Source organism: Heterodontus francisci, chromosome 1 (assembly GCF_036365525.1).
Source record: "Heterodontus francisci isolate sHetFra1 chromosome 1, sHetFra1.hap1, whole genome shotgun sequence".
Classification (NCBI taxonomy): Eukaryota; Metazoa; Chordata; class Chondrichthyes; order Heterodontiformes; family Heterodontidae; genus Heterodontus; species Heterodontus francisci.
Genome location: NC_090371.1, coordinates 26,652,625 through 26,666,385, shown reverse-complemented (window position 1 = coordinate 26,666,385; position 13,761 = coordinate 26,652,625). Strand labels below are relative to the sequence as shown.

At 43.7% G+C, this 13,761-nt stretch overlaps 1 protein-coding gene across 1 annotated transcript in view; it reads right to left on the bottom strand.

Annotated features, from left to right (window-relative positions):
- cdc25b (cell division cycle 25B) overlaps positions 1–13,761 on the bottom strand; it is a 63,172-nt gene that overhangs the window by 30,437 nt on the left and 18,974 nt on the right. Inside the window, exons 4-5 of the mRNA XM_068028736.1 lie at positions 6,488–6,529; positions 848–881 (exon numbers count right to left, since the gene is read on the bottom strand). Coding sequence (XP_067884837.1) covers positions 848–881; positions 6,488–6,529 — 76 coding nt within the window. The remainder of the gene's footprint in view (positions 1–847; positions 882–6,487; positions 6,530–13,761) is intronic.

Below are 13,761 nucleotides of genomic sequence, written 5' to 3'. Positions count from 1 at the left end.
AATGGTCGACCAAACCACTACAGAAACAAAAAAAGCACTGAGTGTACCTACACTACATAGACTGCAGCAGTTCATGAAGACAGCTCACCACCACCTTCTCAAGGGCAATTAGAGCTGTGCAATTAAATGCTGGCTTTGCCAGCAATGCTCACATTCAAAAAATTAAAATAAAAAGTTAAAAATTGAAGCACGAGGACACAAAGCTCAAACTGGACAAAAATATTTTGAAAGCTATCAGGAAATTCTTTAGTGATCAACATGCAGAATTCCAGAGTCACGAAGGCAAATACTCCAGAATAATTTAACAAACTACATGCTACGAAGGGAGTCAGATGAATGGGTGAAGAAACAAACAAATGTACATTAGGATCTCAATGGATGAATCAGGATGGGATAAATAGCCTTCCTCATTTATTTTCTGCCACAAGATGGAGTATCCTTCATGGGAAGGGAAGAATTCAGATCCTTCAAACAAATTTGGCATGTCTAGACCTCAAATAACTTGGTTTGAATTTAAAACACAGCAGTATGTTTCCGCAGTACTGAACGCCCAGCTGATGTCAAAAGTTGGGAGGAACAGAAAAATACTGCTGAATGTGTATTTTCAAGTACACATTCATTCAAGCTTACATTCAGTCCACCAGTGACAGCATCCTGTACTGGCCGTGTTTGCCCACAGGCTGTTCGGAATTCATGAACACGTTGACTGGTAACTTGCGGCTCCCACCCCAGCACATGCTGCAAGCTTTAAAATGTACCAAATCTGGTGGGGCTTTTTTTTTAATTTAAGGAAGCCTACAAGATCAAAAAGGATGTACAGAAACCAGTATTCTGCGAAGAGACTCACCGGAAGGGAGTTTATTCTTCTTATGGGGAACTTCCTGAAAAGCAGGAAAAAAGATTCGTTAACACTCAAAACAGCTCAGAGTCAGAATTGGCCAACTCAAGTTTCTCTTTCTCCTCCTCTCCCCCAATATTAACAGTTCAACATTTAATACCATTTGAACAAGTTATTAAAAAGACCTTGAAACAGGTATGATGTAACTACCAGCTAAGTCAACACAACTTTCCAAAAATGGAAATCAATAGGTATTGAGTAGATTGGGAGGTTAAAGTGCCCAAAAAAACAAACAGGTTCAGTTAAGTTTCTGAACAGTACATTTAATACTACACCCTTATATAAATCAGGTCCTAGACTTGACAGGAAAATGCTCGTGACGTATCTGAACAGGGACGAAAGCACCCAAGAACTAAGTTGAAGTTAAATAACTACCACTCATTTTCTTTGTCCCTTAAAATCAACACTCCCACTAGTATGGAGCTCCTCTAATGCCTCAGTCAGTCATGGTCACAGCCCAACATGGATTCGAGGCAAATGAGGAAAATCCCAGTTTGATTCTCAATGGCGATTAGATATGCTGCCAGTCACTTTCACCATCTTAGTTGAGAGGAACTAGTCCTGATTATTGCAGCAACTTCAATGGAAAATGCGTGTGTAAGGATATCATGGAACCACCCTGCAGCCCCCCAACAACCACCTGAAAAAAAAACCTACTTAAACTCAGTGTTGAGATGAAATACAGAAGTCAGTGAAACTCAGGCCGAGTGTAGGGAAGAGAAATGAATGAGGAAGAGAATATTCTACAAGTCAAGCTGTGCAACTCAGCAGCAACCAGAATGCATATGAAATGACATCTGGTCAAGTTGTGGCTAAAATATTGAACAAATGAAAGAACCAGGAAGGAATTTTACCACTTTAATACAACCTCCAGCAATGATGCCCCCTTCTCTACCACCTGTCCACCCCCAATTCCAATTCTACAAGCAACCCAAAGTCAATAAGCTCAGATACTGACATTACTTCAGAACAGTGACAATTGCTGTTGACAACCAGTTTATGGCTCTATAAAGTCACCATGTCAAATGACAACCTTTGCAACATCTCCCATTGATTGTGCTGTTTAAGTTAACCAGTAATAATACACCATAAACTCAGACAACTCAGCCGCATGGAAGATGGCAGGATCCCCAAAGACACATTGTACAGCGAGCTCGCCACTGGTATCAGACCCACCGGCCGTCCATGTCTCCGCTATAAAGACGTCTGCAAACGCGACATGAAATCATGTGACATTGATCACAAGTCGTGGGAGTCAGTTGCCAGCATTCGCCAGAGCTGGCGGGCATCCATAAAGACAGGGCTAAATTGCGGCGAGTCGAAGAGACTTAGTAGTTGGCAGGAAAAAAGACAGAGGCGCAAGGGGAGAGCCAACTGTGTAACAGCCCCGACAAACAAATTTCTCTGCAGCACCTGTGGAAGAGCCTGTCACTCTAGAATTGGCCTTTATAGCCACTCCAGGCGCTGCTTCACAAACCACTGACCACCTCCAGGCGCGTATCCATTGTCTCTCGAGATAAGGAGGCCCAAAAGAAAGAAAAGAAAAAGAGAAAACTCAGAATGATGACGAGAGGGAAATTCAAGGAGATTTTAGAGGTCATTAGAATATGGATGCATTACCACATGTGGTTAAGACAGAAGCTATTAAAAGGAAACTGTTAACTATCTGAAGAGAAATAAGTAGGCAGCCATATGGCACATGGAGCCTGCTCTACCATTTATTATGGATATTCTACATCAACTCCACTTTCCCACCCTAATCATCAATTCCCTTAGTGCGCAAGAATCGAAGGGATTTCAGACTTAAACATACATATCAACTGAGCCAACTGTGTAACAGCCCCGACAAACAATTTCTTCTGCAGCACCTGTGGAAGAGCCTGTCACTCTAACATTGGCCTTGAAAGCCACTCCAGGCGCTGCTCCACAAACCACTGACCACCTCCAGGCGCTTACCCATTGTCTCTCGAGACAAGGAGGCCAAAGAAGATGATACACAGCCCTCTGGGTAGAGACTTCCAACAGTCAACCTTGAATGAAGAAATTTCTCACCTCAGTCATCAGTGGTTAACCCCTTATCCGCAGGCCATGACCCCTAGCTCCAGACTCTCCAGCCAAGGGAAACAACCTCTCAGCATCTACCCTGTTAGGCCCTCCAAGAATTTTACATTTAAATGACATCACAGCTCATTCCTCTCAACTCCACTCTACCCACACTCCTAATAGGATAGCTCTCCCATCCCAGGAATCAATTTACTGCACCCTCAAAGCAAGTATACCCCTCAAGTATAAACTGTACACAGTACTCTAGGTGTGGTCTCAAAACTCTAATTGCAGCAAGACTTCCTTACTCATACTCCAACCCCCTTGCAACAAAGGTCAACATACTATTTATCTTCCTAATTTATAACTGCAAATTAACTTGGTGATTGTGTACAAGACTTGAACGCAGGTGAGAGCAGCAGGGAGATGATGATCCCACAGTGTAGGTGCGAGAACACAGCCTTGTGTTCTCACACCTACACTGTTTGGGATCATCTTCTCCCAGCTGCTCTCACCTGCGTTCAAGTCTTCAGAAGAAGGAATTTTCCTCCACACAAGATCAGGTGGCTGGTTGTGCAACCTTGCCCATCTAAGAGTGAAGACCAAAGTACGGAAAGTCCTCATCAGGGAACTCCTCTTTGCTGACGAAGCTGCATTAACATCTCACACTGAGGAGTGTCTGCAGAGACTCGGACAGGATTGCAGCTGCCTGCACCGAATTTGGCCTAACTATCAGCCTCAAGAAAACGAACATCATGGGACAGGACATCAGAAATGCCCCATCCATAAATATCAGTGACCACGCTCTGGAAGTGGTTCAAGAGTTCACCTGCCTAGGCTCAACTATCACCAGTAACCTGTCTCTCAATGCAGGAATCAACAAGCCCATGGGAAAGGCGTCCTCTGCTATGTCCAGACTGGCCAAGAGAGTGCGGGAAAATGGCGCTCTGACACGGAACACAAAAGTCCAAGTGCATCAAGCCCGTGTCCTCAGTACCTTGCTCTACGGCAGCGAGGCCTGGACAACGTACGTCAGCCAACAGCGACGTCTCAATTCATTCCATCTTCGCTGCCTCTGGAGAATCCTTGGCATCAGGTGGCAGGACTGTATCTCCAACAGAGAAGTCCTCAAGGCAGCCAACATCCCCAGCCTACTGAGCCAGCGACGCCTGAGATGGCTTGGCCATGTGAGCCGCATGGAAGATGGCAGGATCCCCGAGGACACGTTGTACAGCGAGCTAGTCACTGGTATCAGACCCACCGGCCGTCCTTGTCTCCGCTTTAAAGACGTCTAGACGTCTGCAAACACATGAAGTCCTGTGACATTGATCACAAGTCGTGGGAGTCAGTTGCCAGCGATCGCCAGAGCTGGCAGGCAACCATAAAGGCGGGGCTAAAGCGTGGCGAGTCGAAGAGACTTAGCAGTTGGCAAGAAAAAAGGCAGAAGTGAAAGGGGAGAGCCAACTGTTTAACAGCCCCGACAACCAATATTATCTGCAGCACCTGTGGAAGAGTCTGTCACTCTAGAATTGGCCTTTATAGCCATTCCAGGTGCTGCTTCACAAACCACTGACCACCTCCAGGCACTTACCTATTGTCTCTCGAGACAAGGAGGCCAAAGAGAGGGACAGAGGGACCCAAATCCCTCAACATTTAAGTTTCATTTAAAACCTTCTGCTTTTCCATTCTTCCCAGAGCAGAAAATTTCACACTTGCATGTTATACTCCACTGTCCTCTTCTTGTCCACTTAACCATCTATATTCTTGTGTTCTCGTTATTTTCTCACTTGTAATATATCCAAGTTTGCTAATGCACTCAGTCCCCTCAAACTCAATGATGTAGATTACAAATAGGCAAGGCCCAAGCACCGATCTTTGCATCACCTCTAGTTACACCTGGCCATCCCCAAAATGACCCATTTATTTGTAATTTTATCCGTTAATCAATCTTCAATCCATGCTAACATTTTTGCCAATCCCACGAGCCCTATTCTTGTAACACCTAATTGAATGCCTTCTGAAAGGCCAATTTATACATCCAATAGTTCTCTTTTAGCTACTCTGCTAGTTACACCCTCAAAAGAAATCAAATTTTCCCATCATAAAACCAGGTTGACTTTGCCTAATTATAATGTGATTTTTCAAGTGCTCTGCTATCACTGATGTCAGGCTAACTAGCCTAGTTCCCAGTTCTCTTCCTCATTTCTTGAATAGCAGGTTTACATTTTTTACTCTTCCAATCCAGAAATCGGTGAGAATTCCCTAAATTTTAGAAGATTAAAATCAATTCATACACTATCTCTGCAGCCAGTTCTGAAACCCTATGATGCAGGCCATCAGGTACCCAAGATTTGTCAGCTTCGAGCCCCTTTAATTTCTATAGTACTTTCTCTATCATTGCTTCAAGTTTCTCACTCATTGCACACTTGGCTTTCCACAATTTCCAGTACATTGTGTCCCACTATATTAAAAAAAAAGTTTAATGTCCACCATTTCTTTCTTCCTGTAATTTCTCCTGCCTCTACCTCGAAGGGACGTATGCTTACTTGCACTTATTATTCTTTATACATACTTGTAAATGTTCTTACAAAAGATCCAAGGTGAGCAAGGGTGAGGCTATGGAAGGATTCAAAGGAGTAGACAAGAAAATATATTTTGTTAGGACACAAATAGCCTTAGCAAGGTACAGGCCTTAAAAGTAGCGAGGACACATTCGGAGTAGTGTATATCTCATAAGCAGTAGGAGGAACAGTATGAACACTGGAGAAGTTCAGCCAAAATAGCAGAGAAGTGCTTTTCACAGCTGTGAGGGAAAGAGGTAGGGGCTAAAGATGGGCAATGTTGGAGGTGAAAACAACATGTTTTGAGAGATTGGATGGGGAGGAGAAAGATGAGCCTCATGCCAAGTAACTATTGAGAAGCCACACTTTTACTTTTAAGCCTAGTGTGCCAAGGGGGTACTGAGTAGAAACTGGAGATGTGCTTGGAGGGAAAGACATTGGTTTTGATTTTGCCAACATTAAGCTGCAAGAAAGTTTTGACTCATCCAGATCTTGGTATCTAACACTCAAGTTAGAGACCGATAGCCTGGGGTTGGGGGAATGGCGGTGCTAATGAAGGAGTGGAAATTAACTGAAAGCTGATTCATGCTTCTGGGCATCTTCGTAAGTGTGGGTGGCGAGAGGAGAAACAAATTAAGGCAATGTGAACAGAACTGCTGCAGACATGGAGAACAGCTGCTTATAAAGGCTTATCAATTTGGGGAGGCACAAGAGGAGTTCCTGCATGCCAGAGTGGCCACGTCAGAAAAAAGACCCAACAAAATCAAAAAGGGGTGCCAAGAAATTAATGTTTAATTGTCAATTGACTCAACACCTTACCATACAAGAACAGCCTCAAAATTTGAATACAGTTTTGAAATTGTCAGCAAGCAGAGGAAACACACTTTCTCACCAGAGAATAGACCAGACTTTATTTTGCAATGCATCAACTGGACTGGTATATGTTAAACAAAACCCGTTATCTCACAGGCCAGGGATTACTTACTGAGCAACCACTTTTCCAGATTCTAATATTGCTTTTTCAAACCTGCAAAAAAAAAATTGAAGAGAAACAAACTTCAGTTCCTGTTGCTACATTAATATAGACAGTACTCTAGTACAAACTATTAAATCAGAAAGCAGCAGCTTTTAAATGTAGAGATAAAGGCACATGACAACTTTACCTTGCTCTTTCTACTGTTATCACACAACTACCCAACACTGAGCCCAGGTTTTAAGATTATGGAAAAGCAAGGGTTTCTGTGGCTCAGATATCTCAAAAGAATTACATTTCATGTCGATGTAGTGTGATATTTTGAAAAAGTTCCTTTCGAGGTGCATGACATTTAAAAACCAGTGAACATCGGAAGAGCAAGTTCACAATTTTAACATTGTGAATGTACTACATTCACTGGTACTTAAACTCTCGGCATTCCTTTAACACTTAATTATTTGGTGGCATCACATCTGTCCATGATTAGTATATGAGCCTTGCAGTGCAATGAATGTCTATACACAAAGTACTGCTGAGAATAAGGATTCCAAGCACCCACAAGATGGAGAGGGATCAAAATTGCCATTACTATCTTCACAGCATTGGCCTTTAGTTTCACTGCGCACCACCTGTATGCTAACGAGCCCCTTTGTCTGGAAAGGAGATTAGTCCTCAATCACCATATGCCATCTGGGAGAGGCCTATAGCACTAACCCTACAGCTGACAGCATTTAATCTGTGCCACAATCAGGAAGACACAAGCTTGGCATAACAAAGAAACAGCACAACAGAACTAGTCAGGCAGAAGAGACAGGCTCTTTCCTTTCAGCACGTGCTACTTACCCTATCCAGCAGTCTAAGTCAGCGAGCAAGCAACAGATGGAATTATGCACCTGCCCCACAATTAAAATGCAAGTCTCTTAGGAAAGGTTTACTCCATTAACATGGAAATATCAGTCTTGGAGAATGCTGTTCACCTTAAATTTGACAGCTCACTAAAATGGAAATTCTAAAACTGCAATTATGAGTTTTCCAATACGTTAAACAGGGAGCTAAATGTTAAAGCCCCCAGTTTTAAGCAATTTAGAAGCTAGAATATTTATTGTAAGCTAAAATCGACAGAATTGTAAAATTTGCAAAGGTAGGCTTTCCAGAATGGTGTAACTGCAACGTATCTATATAGGAATTAAATTGTCAATGTGCAGATACCACCAAAATAGGAGGAAGAATTCACTCGGATAAAAAGGACAATGCAATGGGATCTTGATAAGATGGCAGGGAAATGGGCTTAAAAAAAAAGAGGCAGATATCGTCAGCAAGTGAGGTGAAATATTTGAAAAAAAGATACTGAACTGATGTAACTCAGAGCAGAGGGATTTGGGCATAGCTTTATAAGTATATTAAAAGCAGCACCTCAGGCTGATGAGACTTCTAGATTTTAACTTGCAAGTGAATATAAAAGTAAGAGGCAACGATGAGCCTATACAAGATAACCTCACTTGTTATTTAATATTGGGCTGAACACCGTGGGAATGAGAGAGATTAATGCAGATTCTGCAGAATGCTCATGGTATGAGGAAATACAAATACAAGGAGACTTGAAAGTTTTTTTTTTAATTAATTATAGAAGTACTTAAAATTAAGAAAGGATGGGACAGGGTAGAAAGAAAGACTGCTTCCAGCAGTTGAGGAACAGGGAACAAGGGGTTCTAGATTAAACAATAGACTTACAACAGCAAGAGGCTGCGGAATTCATTTTTGAGAAACTGATTACCGGCTTCGCCAAATATAGCAGAGTTACTGCAACTATAAATTTAAAGTTCTGCTTCGGCCTTTTAACGAACCCAAACTACATGGATACAGGGGCATAAGAGCTGCTGTTCAAATTAAAAGCAGCCAGATGATCTTAATTGACAAGACACAAGAAAGAGTACCTGGTTACTAAGGGAATTAACATGTGTTATCATTTTCTGCCAATGGGTTTGAAATCTAAACCCCAACACTGAAACCACAGACATTAAGGAAATCAGGGTATTGTTAACTGGTGACATCTGTACAAAACAGACCACATTCTGAAAAGGCTTTCATGCAACACCAGTCTCAGTCCTCAATGGGTCTAAATATTTATAATTAACTCTTCAAACTTGAGGGGCAATCTTGCTCCTCCTTAAGACTCCACAGGATCCCTTCTAAAAAAAAAGTTAGCTACCCAAAATGCAATTCAGTATATTAAATTAGTGCAATAGTAAACTAAACAAATATAGAACTTAACCACATAAATTGTACTAAGACAAAGGCAAACAGGAACTTGATGACCTCATAACTCTTTCGAATCACTAGTGTGGAAGTCTGTCAAAAATCAAGTTAAAGATTTTGGCCAATTGCGCTTTTAATGTGACAAGTTTATTTGGACTGGAACAACAACAGTACAGGGCTTGAGTATATAAAACACGATAGGGTGCTGCCAAATCTCTCAAAACTCAGGTTATAAACTTGAGCCACAAATCCTGGCACAACTAGTAATGATAGACATTTATTAAAAAAAGGCCAATGTGCCCTCAGTACTAAATCAAAATTAAGAACTGCCTGCTTTATCACAGGCTACCAAATTTTGTACTTGTGACCTTAGGATCTCCTTAGTACAGTTGTTACTTTGCTGTTTATATGGCTTAGAACCTCTTGACAGCTGGAACATTCAATAAACGTGGAGTTAAAGCAAGTATAAATCATACCTCTGCAGCCTTACAGAAAGCTGGGAAAAAAGTGAATAGATTGGTGGGGAATGTTAGAAGCTGCTGCAACAGCTCCAACTGCAAGATGCTGAATTGCTATTTTAATCATGATTGGCAATCAGCAACCCTTTTACATCATCTCCACAAATAAAACCATTTTTTTAAAAAAGGGCTAGTAATTAAATCCCATTTCAATCGTTTTTCTCTCCCAGATTCAAGGCCAGAAGCAGATCCCAAAATGCAAGCCAGTGGTTTGCCTTCTTCCCCAGAAGTGCCGGAGACACATTACAAGGACAGGTAGTAAACTCAACAGCGAGCGGTTTTAGGGTACAAAGATCTGTACAGGAGAAAACCAAACCTACTGCACAGTCCCAAAACAGTATCAAATGACTGATTTAGAAGGGCACAAGAGTGCAATGGCTCTGCTGCACATTTTCTCCCACTATCCAATACAGTAACAGGAACAGGCATGCAACATACCAGTTAATGGTATCGCTCGAGTTGCTTCCTTCCATAAGCAGAAGGAAGGCAGAAATAGGTGAACTGTAGTTAAAAATATGAGTTTGGTACAAACAAGTAGTTCATGAGCTCACCAACCAGATTCAGCTGGTAAGCCAACATACCAGCTTTGTCTCAGCCTCTGGGAAGGTGGTTGCGTAGTGGTATTGTCACTGGACTAGTAACCCAGAGACCCAGGGCATTGCTCAGGGGACATGGGTTCAAATCCTACCACAGCAGAAGGTGGAATTTGAATTAAATTAATAAATCTGGAATTTTTTTTTTTTTTTAAAAAGCTAGTCTAAAGATGGCCATAAAACAATTGCCGATCGTTGTAAAAAACACATCTGGTTCACTAATGTCCTTTAGAGAAGGAAATCTGCTGTCCTTACTTGGTCTGGCCTACATGTGACTCCAGACCCACAGCAATGTGGTTGACTCTTACACGCCCTCTCAAATGGCCTAGCAAGCCACTTAGTTGTATGTAACCGCTACAAAGTCAATAAAAAAAAATGAAGCCCAATGGACCACCCGGCATCGACAATGGCAAACCCAGCCCTATCGACCCTGCAAAGTCCTCCTTACTAAAATTTAAGTGCTTGTGCCAAAGTTGGGAGAGCCGTCCCACAGACTAGTCAAGCAACAGCCTGACAGTCACACTCACCAAATCATACCTGACCGGCAATGTCCCAGACATTGCCATCACCATTCCCGGGTATGTCTGTCCCACTGGCAGGACAGACCCAGAGGTGGCAGCAGTGGGTATAGTCAGGAGGGAGTGCCCTGGGAGTCCTCAACACCGACTCCAGATCCGATGAGGTCTCATGGCATCAAGTCATTAGGTCAAACATGGACAAGGAAACCTCCTGCTGACTACCATCTACTGCCCTCCCTCAGCTGATGAATCAATACTCAATGTTGAACTTGGAGGAAGCACTGAGGGTGGCAAGGGCACAGAATGTACTCTGGGTGGGGGACTTCAATGTCCATCACCAAGAGTCTTGGTAGCACCACTACCGACCAAACTGGCCAAGTCCAAAAGGACATAGCTGCTAGACTGGGTATGCGGCAGGTGGTGAGGAAACAAGAGGGAAAAACATACTTAACCTCATCCTCACCAATCTGCCTGCTGCAGATGCATCTGTCCATGACAGTATTGGTAGGAATGACCACCGCACAGTCCTTGTAGAGACAAAGGTGCCGCCTTCGCATTGAGGATACCCTCCATCATGTTGTGTGGCACTACCACCGTGCTAAATGGGATAGATTTCGATCAGATTTAGCAATGCAAAATTGGGCATCCATGAGGCGCTGTGGGCCATCAGCAGCTGAATTGTATTCAACCACAATCCGTAACCTCATGGCCCAGCATATCCCCCCACTCTACCATTACCATCAAGCCAGGAGACCAACCCTGGTCCAATGAAGAGTGCAGGAGGGCATGCCAGGAGCAACACCAGGCATACTTCACCAGGTTGATACCTCATGTTGAGGTAACAACACAGGACTATATGTGTGCCAAACTGCTTAAGCAGCATGCGATAGACAGAGCTAAGCGATCCCATAACCAACGGATCAGATCTAAGCTCTGCAGTCCTGCCACATCCAGCCGTGGATGGTGGTAGACAATTAAACAACCAACTGGAGGAGGTGGCTCCACAAATATCCCCATCCTCAGTGATGGGGGAAGCCCAGCATATCAGTGCGAAATACAAGGCTGAAACATTTGCAACAATCTTTAGCCAGAAGTGACAAGTTGATAATCCATCTCTGCCCCCTCCTGAGGTCCCCAGCATCACAGATGCCAGACTTCAGCCAATTCAATTCACTCCACGTGATATCAAGAAACGACTGAAGGCACTGGATACTGCAAAGGCTATGAGCCCTGATAATATTCCAGCAATGGTACTGAAGACCTGTGCTCCAGAACTTGCTGCACCTCTAGCCAAGCTGTTCCAGTACAGCTACACCACTGGCATCTACCCTGCAATGTGGAAAATTGCCCAGGTATGTCCTGTACACGAAAAGCAGGACAAGTCCAACCCGGCCAATTACTGCCCCATCAGCCTACTCTCAATTATCAGTAAAGTGATGGAAGGTGTCATCAACAGTGCCATCTAGCGGCACTTGCGTAGCAATAACCTGCTCAGTGATGCTCTGTTTGAGTTCCGCCAGGGCCACTCAGCTCCTGACCCCATTACAGCCTTGGTTCAAACATGGACCAAAAGAGCTGAACTCAAAAGGTGAGGTGAGAGTGACTGCCCTTGACATCAAGGCAGCATTTGACAGAGTATGGCATCAAGGAGCAACAGCAAAACTGAAGTCAATGGGAATCAGGGGGAAAACTCTCCGCTGGTTGGAGTCATACCTAGCACAAAAGGAAGACAGTTGCGGTTGTTGGAGATCAGTCATCTGAGCTCCAGGACATCACTGCAGGAGTTCCTCAGGGTAGTGTCCTGGGCCCAACCATCTTCAGCTGCTTCATCAATGACCTCCTTCAATCATAAGGTCAGAAGTGGGGATGTTTGCTGATGATTGCACAAGGTTCAGCACAATTCGCAACTCCCCAGATACTGAAGCAGTCTGTGTAGAAATGCAGCAAGACTTGGACAATATTCAGGCTTGGGCTGATAAGTGGCAAGTAAAATTCACGCCACACAAGTGTCAGGCAATGACCATATCCAACAACAGAGAATCTAACCATCTCCCCTTGACATTCAATGGCATTACCATCACTGAATCCCCCACTATCAACATCCTAGGTGCTACCATTGACCAGAAACTGAACTGGGAGTAGCCATGGTATTTATAAGAGCAGGCCAGAGGCTAGCAATCCTGCGGCGAGTAACTCACCTCCTGATTCCCCAAAGCCTGTCCACCATCTACAAGGCACAAGTTAGGAGTGTGATGGAACACGCTCCACTTGCCTGGATGGGTGCAGCTCCAACAACACAAGAAGCTAAACACCATCCAGGACAAAGCAGCCCACTTGACTGGCACCCCATCCACAAACATCCACTCCCTCCACCACCGACACACAATGGCAGCAGTGTATACTATCTACAAGATGCACTGCAGCAACGCACCAATGCTCCTTAGAAAGCACCTTCCAAACCCACGACCTCTACCAACTAGAAGGACAAGGGCAGCAAATGCATGCGAACACCACCACCTGCAAGTTCCCCTCCAAGTCACACACCATCCTGACTTGGAACTAAAATCCTGGAACTCCCTTCTGAACAGCACTGTGCCTACCTCACATGGACCTCAGCAGTTCAAGACAGCAGCTCACCATCACCTTCTCAAGGACAAATAGGGATGGGCAGTAAATGCTAGCCTGTCCAGCAACGCCCACATCCCATAAATGAATAATAAAATAAAAATTTTGATCCATAGGCTGCAGAGTTCACTAAACTCAGCTAGGTGGTAGCAGAGGTACAACTAGACATGGCTAGAAGCGGGGGGCTTACTCCAGTCCCATCACCATCCAGCAACCTCTGTTGCAAATGTGTGAACTTCAGGTGAAAACAAGACAGGGCTCAACTGGATGCTTGGCAATAGACGACTCCTAATACAGTTACCAATTCAAAATCCTACCAACACACACTATCAAGGTCTCAGATGGTACTTATGCAAGGCACTGAGGATGGCTAGCACGGAGTGAAAAAATAAGCCACCACCTTGGAATTTTGACTCTTCTCATCCTGAATGTAACCGATGAACAGCCTATCCAGCTCATACATACCCAACTATTCTCCCATAATTTTTTGTGCACCAGCCATCCTTACTCCCTACACCTCACAGCAGCCAAGTTCTGTGAGCTTTTAAGAACTCCTCTCCAACACTACATTCAATAAGACAGGACTCAGATACATTCATTATTTTTCAGAATATGCACAGCAAGGAGACAAAAGATTTCAGGAAAACAAGTTGGTGGAACGGGCAGGCGGGTAACAAATGGAACTTAATGTGAAGAATGGCAGTGCAAAACAACAAATTCTGTAAGAAAAATGTAAATGGGAGTTTGCACACAAGATGTTGAAGGAACATGAATTA